The sequence below is a fragment of the Notolepis coatsorum genome, assembly GCF_963971535.1.
Source record: "Notolepis coatsorum genome assembly, chromosome: 14".
Lineage (NCBI taxonomy): Eukaryota > Metazoa > Chordata > Actinopteri > Aulopiformes > Paralepididae > Notolepis > Notolepis coatsorum.
The window spans coordinates 15,631,779-15,644,798 of record NC_140178.1 but is presented as its reverse complement, the minus strand read 5'-3'; the positions used below and the strand labels follow the sequence as shown (position 1 = coordinate 15,644,798).

The window sequence follows — 13,020 nt, the reverse complement described above, 5'->3', positions numbered from 1 at the left end:
TGTATAATGACAATACATTTGAAGTAATCTAATTATTATTATGATTATTGTTGTTATTATGGTATGGTAGCTGCCGTCTCTGGTTGTGCCACTAGGGGGCAACCTGATTACTTTCTTGCTCCCTTTTGTTCTTCTGACACAGGCTCCGCCCCCATCCTTCACTTGCCGTACGCGCGGCGCCATAATACCAAAAGCGGCGGGAGTGAGACAGCGCGTAATTTCTCCGGTTGTTGTTAAATCTATTTAATATATTTTACGTTCGTTTGTTTATTATTTGTAACAATCGACACCATCCGTGTAGCTATTATTAAGCAGCGGTTTATGGTCAGTCACGTGATCCACTGCGAGATCTACTGATATCGCCATTGTTAATTAACCCGTCGTTTTCTGTTTGTAGTGGCAGAGCATTTCCCGGGAAATTTTTGTTTTGAACATTGTTTTAGCGCGTCGTCTGCAAAAAAATGGCGAAGGTTCAAGTCTTGAACGTCGCTGTTCTGGACAATCCGAGTCCTTTTGGAAACCCGTTTCAGTTTGAAATCACATTTGAGTGCATGGAAGACCTGCCCGAAGGTGAGTTTCTAACCGTTACCCGGTCTGTGAGATCTGTCTGGGGATATAGCTCATGATGCTAACTGCTAGTTAGCTAACCATCACTAGCCCATGTTGACGTAACTTCAACATAATTTATAATGGAGTCTGTACTCTGTTCAGGATATTTAACGTTATTTTCCAGAGGACTAATCATCATCATTAGTCTCTGCCCATCTAATTAGGCTGACTTACCATACACTAGCTAACTTAACTTAAATCGTTGTACAAACGTACACTGTGTTGTGTTGTGCCCCCAAGACACGGAGGAAAATGCACCCTAAAGTGGAAGTCACGTGTTGATTTCTATGATATTGTACAACTTAGTTTCTATTTTGTGAACATGAACAAGTCTCTGCTTGTTAAGCTGAACACCAGCGAGACAACACTCTCACTACACTGGTTGCAAATCTGGTATGTCATAAATGTATAGATGTAGCAGTACTGTCTATCTGTATGTCGTGTGTGTCATATTATGTCCTGATGAATTGAAAATGGGGGACCCTGATGTAAAGTTGTAAACAAGACGAAAGTCTTTCTCTGGTATGCATCCCCTTAACTGAGCTGTACTGTACCCATTCTGCAATCTGTTAATAAAGTTTTCAATCAATCTGGTGATGTAAATGTTTGTCAATTGATGTCATCAAGACCCAAGAGACAGATCCTGGATCTGCTCCATCTAATCTAACCAGTACAGAAGGCGTCTATATTAGTCTGTCCTAGCTGCTAACTAATGGGTCAGAAAACAAATGCTCTCTCAATGTTTACATACTTAATTTAAAAATGACTTTGCTGTTACAATATCTTAGCTGTGCCGATGGCTTGCAATATTCACTCAAATCCTTTTGTAAACTGCAAGTGCAGGAACTCTGACCATGTTACTTTGTAAGCTAATGGATATACATAATTTACTGGCAAATATTTCATAGCACTTCATGTGCTGCTGGCCAGTTTGACTACTACCATAGTGTCTTTATACCTGTATCACTACTGTACATATTATACTACAACTCTGCACATGCATCTGATTAGCGCTACACTCTGTAGTACTAATTTGTATATTTTGTACCCAGTTTAATCACCTGTACATTGTATATCACTGTTGCACTTTACTGCTACATTTGAACTCTGGTTGGATGCCAAACTTATTTTCTGTTGTACTGTACTTGTGCTGTATGATGACAATACATTTGAATCCAATTAAATCTAATACAAAAGCAACTGAACTATCCCTTTAAAGCAGCACTATAGATGATTGACACTTAAGTTAGGCTATGTCTCACCCCTTGGGCCTGTTTCCCTGGTTGCCAACCTAACCTTGGTATTCCATAACTTTGAGCTGTGCTCTGTCAGGAGACAGGTGGATTAATAAAACTGCCACTACTCCAGTAAGAAACACAACAAGGGATGTATAAATCCTAACAACTGCTCCACTGTCATTTAATAGTTGATTGATTGATTGAAAACCTTATTAACAGATTGCAGAATGGGTACAGTACAGCTCAAGACAAACAACTGCTAAGAGGATGAAGACCAGAAAAAGACTTTCGGCTTGTTTACATAAGGGTCCTCCATTTTCAATTCATCAAAACATTTAGAGACATACAAATATACATAACCGACCACGACTAATGTAATTCCTGTTGCCCGTGTGTGTGTGTGTGTGTCTTAGATCTGGAGTGGAAGATCATCTACGTGGGCTCAGCAGAAAGTGAGGAGTACGATCAGACCCTCGACTCTGTCCTGGTTGGTCCGGTACCGGCTGGGAGGCATATGTTCGTATTCCAGGTACGTTTGTTTGGAACCAGAATTTGAAGCTATGTTCTATTTAGCGGTGTCCCCCGTTAACACTTTCAGAGCCCTTGCTTAACCTTGATTTACCGGTTGAATGCCCACCATCCACTTCAATGTTAGCGTTAAAAACGCCTAATCTATGTTTTAAATTATGGCTATGTGTCTAATCTGCCCGTCGCTTATCAATGACTCGTTTTCCAGTCAACATTGTCGAAGCGGATTGTTTTTTTATCAGTTCATTTTCGTTTTATAGCATTTTGAAAAGCCCTCGTTTTCAAGGAAAATATTAAGATTCCATGATAAAAGACGTTTACTGGAATATTCTAGAATACACAAAAACTGTCATTTTTCGGCCTATTTATGAATTGTTTACAAATAAACGCTAGATTATCTATAGTATATGTGTACGTATGCACGCTGGGGCCGCGAGCTGATAAATCGATTCTCTGATTTCCTCATCAGCGATCGCGCACACACATAGGGCAAACGCTGAGATCTCAGCGAATACAACTTTGGTTATCCCAAGACTGGTAAAATAGATTCCTTACCTCAGATCAGATGTTCTCCAAAAAGATCATTCCAATTCCTGATCGCCATTCCAAAAATCGATCACGCTTATTGATTGAGTATTGGCTACTGTGAATATATATTCCAGGCTGATTCCCGTCCCGTCTAAGCGACTGACCTGCAGTTACACAGGGATAGACGATAGGGGGCGCTTTTTTCCATTCTGAGCTGCTGTACCAACGGGAGACTCGGTTGATGAAATATGAAATCAGATCGCTAATAAAAAAACTAAACGCTAATAAACGTCGTGGGCATTCAGGCATTGGGCTGATCAAATGAGATATGACGTCCCTGGCACTGAAAGTGTTAACTGTTGTGTCCGGGACGAGTGAGCTGAAAGTCCAGTGGCTCGAGGAGGTAGAGCGGTCGTCTGGTAATCGCAAGGTTCCCAGCTCGATTCCAGCTCCTCTCCGGCAGCGTGTCAACGTGTCCTTTGAACGAGACACTTAACCCCTAATTGCTCCCGATGAGCAGGTCGGCACCTTGCACGGTCGCCTCTGCCGTCAGTGTGTGAATGTGAGGAACAAAATTGTAAAGCGCTTTGGATAAAAGTGCTATATAAATGCACCATTCACCTTTTTATTTTTTTTTATTTTATTTTATTATATATATGACCAAAGTCACTGGGCATAGGTTGTTAACCCTTGTGAAAACCGCTGTGTCTATATATGTGCGCTAATGTTACTGTATTACTCTACTACAAGGCATTCATTAAATAGTTAATAACAAGCAGAACACCCAGAAACTCACGTGCAGATTTTAATGGCTTTCAGTGGGGCAGCTGCTTTCTTGTCATAGTTTTTTACAGACCACAGGCAATTAGACCGCAGTATGAACCTTCCCTGAAGCTGCCGTGATGTCATGTGACGAGTCCACAATGTAGCGCGCACAGAGCCTCGTTCTTCCGCGGTCGGAGGCAGCCGCCTGTAACGTGGATAACTTCTAGCCGTCACCCTCCTGTCATGGTAACACCATACCGTTTCCCCGGCGTCTCAACAGTTTGAGCAAATATCACACGCATTTGAGCGTTTCCACGGGCAAAACATAGAAATTCGCATCGAGATATAATTTTTTTTGCCACATCGCCGCGATTTTGCTAGCAAGCTAGCCAACGTTAGCTATCTGCGCTAATGTCAGTTGGTTGCCAGTGTGATACTGACGTCAGTGTTGCCAAAGACAGGAGGGTAATGACTAGATGGCATAATAATAATAATAATAAACCTTATTTCTTGTATAGCACCTTTCATACAAGAATGGCAGCCCAAAGTGCTTCACAGCAGTGATGGACATAAAATAGACATAGGCATAAAATGTACATAAATATATAGCAGATAATTGACCAAATAAAAGCAATGTATAAATTGCAGACATAGAATTAGCAAAATCATAAAATGTGCTGTATGTGCCGCATATTTATATTTATATATTTTTATTTACAGCATATATATACCACATTTGTCTGAATATACCTGCATATAACCCCTCTATATACTTGCTTGTACACCTGCACATAACCCATAGCTCTGTATGATAGTATGTACAATAATGCTGTATATATATATATATATATATATATATATATATATATATATATATATATTCTCACCGCATATATACCCATCATCACCTGTCTGTACTTACCTGCACATAGTCCTTTACTATATCTATATCTGTACATATCCTACTCTTAGTTACGCTGCTGGCCAGTAGTAGTCGTACTGTCTTTATTTATTATACTACAACTCTGTACATACATACTGCTGTATAATAACAATAACTTTGAATCTAAATCTAAAATGGACTATATGTATTCATACGTTATCACAATTGACTTGCACTACGCGGCCTATCAATCGATTGACATCTACATTACAGTCTGCTGCCTCAGACCACGGGAGAACACGGCTCTGTGCTGCGTTGCATTGTGGGTTCCTCACATGACCCGCATGACATCATGGCAGCTTTACGAAGGTCTGCCGTACAAACAATAACCAGGAAGCAGCCAATAGTACAGCCGACATCACTGGTGTGGGGGGTCCTGGCAGGCTTAAAAGGGCTTTTAACCCTTTCACCACTACACTACCAAAGGGTTAACCCTTTCACTGCGACACGACAGAAGGTTAACCCTTTCACTGCCACACGACAAACCATCTGTAGTGTGGTAGCGAAAGGGTTAACCTGTAGTGAAAGGGTTAAATCAAATCAAATGTATTTGTAAGGCCCGACAACACACGTTAATATCCCCATGGGCAGGACACGTCTTCTTTAAACAAGTCAAGAAGAAACATCACAATAAATCAAGAACAAAACAAAAACACCATAAAGTCCAAAAAATGTCAATAAAATGCAACACTCCCAGACACACGAATGTAAGGGAAAACTCACTAAAACCTAGCAATAGGAAAAAATGCACCACAGGCAATGTGGAGGAGAGAAACCTTAGAAGGGCCCTTCAAGGGGGATCTCCCTTCTTAGATGTCGGTGATAGTAGTGTTGCAATAAAACAGGCGAAACAGTTGGTAAGCATGCACTCATGTGTAATGAAACACAGATAAGTGCATGCAATAGCAACTGAACATTTTGAAAGATTAAAAATAGAGCTGATGGCGGATCTATTTGAGGCAAGGGGGCAGCACAGAGAGGGTCGCATCCTCCCGGTCATCATCACGGGACGTTAACCTTCTGTAGTGTGGTAGTGAAAGGGTTAAACCTAGTGCCAAAATAGAGTAGAGTCATTAATTGGTACAGCCAATTAATCTAGCCAATATCTAATGTAAATGGACTGCATTTATCTAGCCGATTTTTTGATCCAAAACGCTTTACAACTTATGCCCCACATTCACTCATCCATTGACGGTGGCTCAGGAGGTTGAGCAGGTCATCTGGTAATCGGAAGGTTCCCGGTTTGATTCCTGCTCCTCCCAGCAGCGTTTTGAAGTGTCCTTGAGCAAGACACTTAACCCACACTAACTGCTCCTGATGAGCAGGTTGGCAACTTGCCATAACATGGTTATCTCCGCCGTCGGTGTGAGGTGTGTGTGAATGGGTGAATGTGAGGCAAAACTTGTAAAGCGCGTTGCTATATAAATGCAGTCTATTTACCATTAACATTCACACACTGACGGTGGAGGCATGTCTAGTCATGTTGATGAATCTGACGTAGTTCTTATTTTAAGCATGTGGCTATTTTTCAGAGAAAAATACTTCCCTAATTTGCTTGTGGTTAAAACCAGGGCTGCAGCGTCATTATGACGACGCGACAGCGCCCCCATGTGTTTAAAGAAGAAACGTTTTTATTTTTTTTGGCAGTGAAAGCTTGGGGCCAGCTTAGAAACAGACTCATTATTGTCAACCTTATACACCGCACTTACATAAATAACTTATTTGGAACTTACTCTTGCTATTTTATTGAAGTTATGTTTTTAAGTTGCAGGAAATTACAGCAAGTGTCTTTCTTTATTGACATAGATTTTTTTTAAACATGGGATCTGTAGATGGAAATTACTGCTATTTGGAACTGTTAACCCTTTCACTACCGCACTACCGAAGGTTAACCCTCTCACTACCACACTACCGGAGGTTAAACCGCTGTGAATCGTAATATAGATAGGTTTTACTCTGAAACACTACTACCACCACTACTACTACTGTAGGTAGGTATAAATTGAGTAGAAGCAACAGAGTTCAAAGTTCGTACGGTATAGGTATCTGAGCCTAGGGTATATAAGCAATGGAGTCAGAGGTCAGCTGTCATTGTGGTACAAGGTTCAGGGAGATGACAGCTGAGGGAGAGAAGCTGTTCCTGAGTCTGCTTGACTTGGCGCAAAGGTCCCTGTGGCGCCACCCGGTGGGGAGGAGCAGTAATGCGTTGCTCATGGGACGAGGTTGCCCTCCGTGCAACCAAAGTTTTGTGAGCAGAAGCACGTGCACGCACGGATGTGCACGCGCGTGCACACAGGAATGCGCTGCACTCGACTGATGCGCCAACTCGCAGTACCCACCTGCCTACTTTGCATATCAATAGCGCCGGTCGTCAGGTGTTACATTCCATTCCAGGCAATTAGGCACTGTCTTTAGTCTGTCCTTATGCAAAGTGTCCTTGACGAAGCATTATGCCCGTTTGGAAGACTGGGTGGTATGAAATAATATTTATATTATTAAATATAATAATGATTGTTACTTCGTCATGTGTCCGTCAACAGGCCGATGCCCCGGTCACAGGTCTGATTCCCGAGAGTGATGCCGTGGGCGTCACCGTGGTGCTGATCACCTGCACGTACCGCGCCCAGGAGTTCATCCGTATCGGCTACTACGTCAACAACGAGTACACGGAACCAGAGCTGCGTGAAAACCCACCCATTAAACCTGACTACACACAGGTCAGATCCTCTGTGTCATACGAGATGTTCTACAAACTACATATTGTAATACTGTGTAATATGAGATATTGTACAACAAACTACAGTGTGTAATACTGTTTAATATGAGATATTGTACAACAAACTACAGTGTGTTAGTGTTGTCAAAAATATCGATTTTTCGATACATATCGATTCTGAATATTTAAAACAGTTTCAATACTCATTTCCCGCAATATCGATATTTAATTATTCATAAAAATAATATATATATTTTTTCTGTATAAGGAAGTTGCATTGTTTATTTAAATACCTGTAATAGTACAGTAGTCCACACACACACATGTGCATTCAGTTAAGTTGGAATATGACTGTAATACAAACAGTTCAGTTTGTCAGGTACATGCAACACAGATTACAGTGTTTACTTAATTTCTAAGATTATATCATTTAGTTATTTTTAAATGTGTGATCTAAAGATAAACAGGGTTTTAAAAGTGTTATATTTATCTTCTCTTAAAGTACCAGAGAGAATCTGAGGAGAATCAACCAGCAACAAAAGCAAAATTTATCAAAAATATATATATATTTTTTTACATTTTAAGATTGAACCTTTTTCCCTGTGGTATCGAAAATGGTATCGAATATCGATACTTTTCAAGGTATCGTTTCGAAGTTCGAAATTCCAGTATCGTGACAACACTACAGTGTGTAATACTGTTTAATATGAGATATATTGTACAACAAACTACAGTATGTAATACTGTTTAATATGAGATATTGTACAACAAACTACAGTGTGTAATACTGTTTAATATGAGGTTATGCAACAAACTACAGTATGTAATCATGTTTAATATGATATATTATACAACAAACTACAGTATGTAATAACATTTTAACGAGATATTATACAACAAACGACAGTATGAACCTCAGTGCAATATGAGATATTATACAACAAACTACAATATGTAATGTTTATACAACAAACTACGGTATGAACCTCAGTGTAATAGGAGATATTGTCCAACAAATGGCAGTATGTAATAATGTTTAATATGAGATATAGTACAACAGACTACGGTATGTAATAATGTTTAATATGAGATATAGTACAACAGACTACGGTATGTAATAATGTTTAATATGAGATATAGTACAACAGACTACGGTATGTAATAATGTTTAATATGCGATAGTATACAACAGACTACGGTATGTAATAATGTTTAATATGAGATATAGTACAACAGACTACGGTATGTAATAATGTTTAATATGCGATAGTATACAACAGACTACGGTATGTAATAATGTTTAATGAGATATTATACAACAAACTACAGTATGTAATAATGTTTAATATGGTATATTCTACAACAAACTACAGTATGAACCTCGGTGTAATAGGAGATATTGTCCAACAAATGGCAGTATGTAATAATGTTTTGGACAATCTGTATCAGCAGTGGAAGAAGGGGTCCGTCCCTCCTGGCTGCTTCATTACCATCTTATTGTCAGGTAGGGCTGCAACGATTAGTCGACATAATCGACGACGTCGATCATAAAAACTCGTTGACGCCGAATTTGTGCGTCGATTAGTCATATTAAAAAAAAATTAATATTTTTTTTTTTTTTATATATATAATTTTTTTTTGTTGCACTACCTATCTTTGTGAAAGTGGCTTCTCGGCTCTGGTCCAGCTGAAGACAAAGCAGAGGAACAGATTGGACATTGAGCATGACCTCAGAGTTGCTTTGTCTACCATCACCCCAGACTTTGAGACTCTTGTCAGGAGCAAACAACATCCCCAGTTATCCCATTAGTTCCCTGGGATGTTAAGCTAAGAAGTCTGCTATATATTTTTTTAGTTATTTAAACACTTCCACTTTAATTTGTATTATTTAATTTATTTATCTTGTTATGAGTGATTGTTGTATTGTTCAAATACATTTTGATTTAAAGTTGCTTAAGATCCAAATTCAAATGTTTCATGAGTCATTATTTTAATTTGCTATGGGATCATCATGTTATGTTAAGTTAACTGTTAAGGCAGAGGGACTGGACAACAGGGTGACATTCACAGGTGTGCAGACTTGAGCATGTGAGGTAAAAAAAAACGTGTAACTTGGTAAAAAAAATAAAAACTTGTAACTTGTAAAATAATTGTTAGATTAGTCGACTAATCGACTAACAAAATAATCGATAGATTTGTCGACTAATCGAAAATTTTTTTTGTGACTAATCGACTTCCAAAATAATCGTTAGTTGCAGCCCTGTCAGGGAACCGAGGGCCTCATGCTGCACTTTGAGAGCAGTGATCAGGCACTGGATCAGGCGCCGCCTCCACCTTCCATCTCCTTTGCACTCGTGTCACACTCGACAGAAACACCAATACCCTGGCAGGACACATCCGCTACTTCCAAATGGCAAATGGGTGCTTGTGTTTTACCATATTAATGCAAAAAAATCTATAGATTGTCTATTAATATAATATAACCGATGGGACCCTCATTTGCACCTTTTGTAAACCTTTGTTTTTCTCTTTTTTTTATGTATATATAATATATATATCTATTCAGAGTAAATTATGTTGTTTACGTGTTTTTTTTTCTCATATATATATATATATATATATATATTTTTTTTTAGAGTTTATCGCTTTTTACTACTGGGCAGTCCAGTAGAGAGAGAGGAGGAACAGGAGACAGAGTGGGGGGAAGACATTCTGCAAATAACGACGGGTCCGGGAATCGAACCCGGGTCGGCCATGCCGCGACTCAGCGCGTTATGTGGTTCGCCACTGGGTCGCCCTTTCCCTCATATTTTAAAGGGGAACTATCTTATAAATGGCCTTTTTGAGTGTTTAGCATTGTTTCCTAGCTATGTGAACTTATATTAATATGATCTATGTCTCTAATTCTCATATTGGCGCATTCTTCCAATTCTCCTCTCACAATATTCACCCTCACTGAACTGAGTCATCTGAAAATGTGCTGATTTGTGATGTCAGAGAGACACCGCTGCATGATAATGTGGCTGTGTGGCATCAGGTACATGATGAGCTGCACACAGTGGTTGGAGCCCAGGCTCAAAACGGCTTAAGATCTTGAGGTAGAAAAATGCTGTTTTTGAGTACTTGATTAGAAATACAAAACAATGAATAAAAAATAAAATAAAATTACAGAGGTGTTCCATAGACTCACAGGAATTGTGTAAAAGTGCCCAAATAGTGAAAGAAATAGTAAAATAGTTCCCCTTTAATATTCAGATTAAATTTTAGTCGCTATATTTATGTCTTTATACTATTACCCTGCCCATACCTGTACCCCCCTCCCCCATGCTGCAATGATGCCCGAATTTCCCCCAAGGGGATCAATAAAGGAATATCTTATCTTATTCCATTGGATAAATCAAAATAAATCTGAATTTCGAGAACCGTCCCATTTCTAGAAAATGGCAACATCCCTTGAAATGATTTTCCCCCACACGGCATTTATCTTCATTTCTCACTTCACCTTTTCAGCTCCAGCGAAACATCTTGGCGTCAAATCCACGCGTGACCAGATTCCACATAAACTGGGACGGCTGCGCCGAGCGAATGGAAGACTCTGAAAACGTGGATCCCGCCCCCAACTCCATGCTCCCGCCCTCCTGTCTGCCGGGCAAGACTCCGGCCATGACGCTCCTACCGGACAACTCCATGGACTGTTTATAAAGAGACCCACCGGCCGGGCGAACGCACATTCGGCACTAGACCCCGTTTTCTCTCCAGAACGCCCGTGGATGTTCTAGTGCGGACGTGCGGGCGGCTTCGCCTCACAGCTGCCCTTATCCAACCCCTGACGTCAACGATAAACACTAACCTTTGACTTCAGGGAAACTGTTCTTTCATTGGAAGAAGGGAAACGTCTCACAGGCACAAGGGGTTCATCTACTCTTGGTATTGTCGATGTCAACAATGTCGAACTATTACTTTCATTTGGTTCAATTTAAAGGGCGAGTTCACCCCAAATGTTTAAAACAAAAAAAACATTCCCCTTACCTGGAGTGCGATCTATCTATCCATCCTTAGGTAGATTTAGATGTCTCTCCTCCCTCCCTCCCTAGATTTTGTGTGATTCGCCCGGTTTTGGAGAGATCTGCTTGTGGAGATATGTGGCGGAGATTAAGTATATTCACGTCCTGGGGGGAAAACACTCCACTTCAGACAGCAGGAGATACTAGGAGCGCATACCCCCAAACTGTTGTTTTTTTATGACTCAGATCTATTAAAACAACAAGGGACACAGCACTGGGGTGTATTTAAAAAGACCAGAGCCTCAGCCAACGCAGGCAGCGTTTATTGGGAGGTCGATACGTCACGACTTAACAACCAAATACAATGGAGCTGAACGGCACTTCGTTTGTGGTTTTCAAAGCACCATGATTTCCAGAAATCATGACTCTGTTACTCAAGGTAATCAGCAGACGTTGTTGTTGTTGTGAGCAGTTTCATATTAGGAACTATTTTCTACCAAAGTATATTCATTATTATAGGGGGTGTAGTTCGGTTGAAAGTAGTTCCTACATGAAACTGTTCACAACAACAAGGTATGTGGATTATCTTGATTAACTGGGTCATGATATCTGGAAGGTGACGTTAGCTTTTGGGATTTTCAAATGTATTTACAAACAGCGCCATTCAGTTCTCTCGCATTGGAGTGCCGGCAGGTATCTCTACGGCAGGTATCTACAACCGATATCTCTATGGCAGGCATCTCTACGGCAGGCATCTCTACGGCAGGTATCTACAACAGATATCTCTATGGCTGGCAGCATCTCTATGGTAGGTATCTCTACAACAGATATCTCTATGGCAGGCATCTCTATGGCAGGCGTCTACAACAGATATCTCTACAGCAGGTATCTCTACGGCAGGTGTCTACAACAGCTATCTCTACGGCAGGTCTCTAGAGCAGATATCTCTACAGCAGATATCTCTATGGCATATCTCTATGGCAGGCATCTCTGGCAGATATCTCTATGGCAGGTCTCTAGAGCAGATATCTCTATGGCAGATATCTCTATGGCAGGCATCTCTACGGCAGGTATCTACAGCAGATATCTCTATGGCAGGCATCTCTATGGCAGGTATTTACAGCAGATACACTATCTCTGGCAGATACAGTATCTCTGGCGGATATCGCTACAGCTGGCAAATCACACAAACTATCTGGATGGATAGCACTCTGGGTAAGGGGGGGGAAATTATGTTGGAGAAACGGCCCCTTTTAAACCATGGAGGGGGGAACGCTGAAGTAGCATTATGAATACCAGATTCAGATCAACTGATTCATACTGTAAAAGGAAACGAATCCCTTCCTCGTTGCAGATCAGATGCGTCACCGTTTTAGACTTAATTATCATTCTGGAATTGATCATCTGCCATTGTATTTTCATTCATATTCCTGTTGCACTTAGAGAATAGTTTTTACCACATTGGTTGTTGCTGAGACTTTTTGGTCAGGTCATATTACAGCCTACATTTATTTTGTTTTGTTTGCTATTTCGTGTTAAATAATAAAAAAAAAATATTATTCTACAAATTCTATTTGTAAAGTGTTGAGCGTGTCTTGTATGTGTGATATCGGAAAAAAAAAAAAATACATGCTTTTGCTTTTCATGGAAGAAGTCTGATATTGTACACATGTTGCACTTGGAGGTAAT

The 13,020-nt window shown here is 40.2% G+C and overlaps 1 protein-coding gene across 1 annotated transcript; it reads left to right on the top strand.

Annotated features, from left to right (window-relative positions):
• The first annotated feature begins 202 nt into the window (after window positions 1-202).
• On the top strand, window positions 203-12,890 carry LOC311241155 (histone chaperone asf1b-B-like). The gene is made up of 4 exons (XM_084329882.1): window positions 203-570; window positions 2,261-2,376; window positions 7,152-7,328; window positions 10,838-12,890. Exons 1-4 carry the CDS (start codon window positions 462-464, stop codon window positions 11,027-11,029), a joined length of 594 nt encoding a protein of 197 aa, XP_084186008.1. The 5' UTR covers window positions 203-461; the 3' UTR covers window positions 11,030-12,890.
• The last annotated feature ends 130 nt before the right edge of the window (window positions 12,891-13,020 follow it).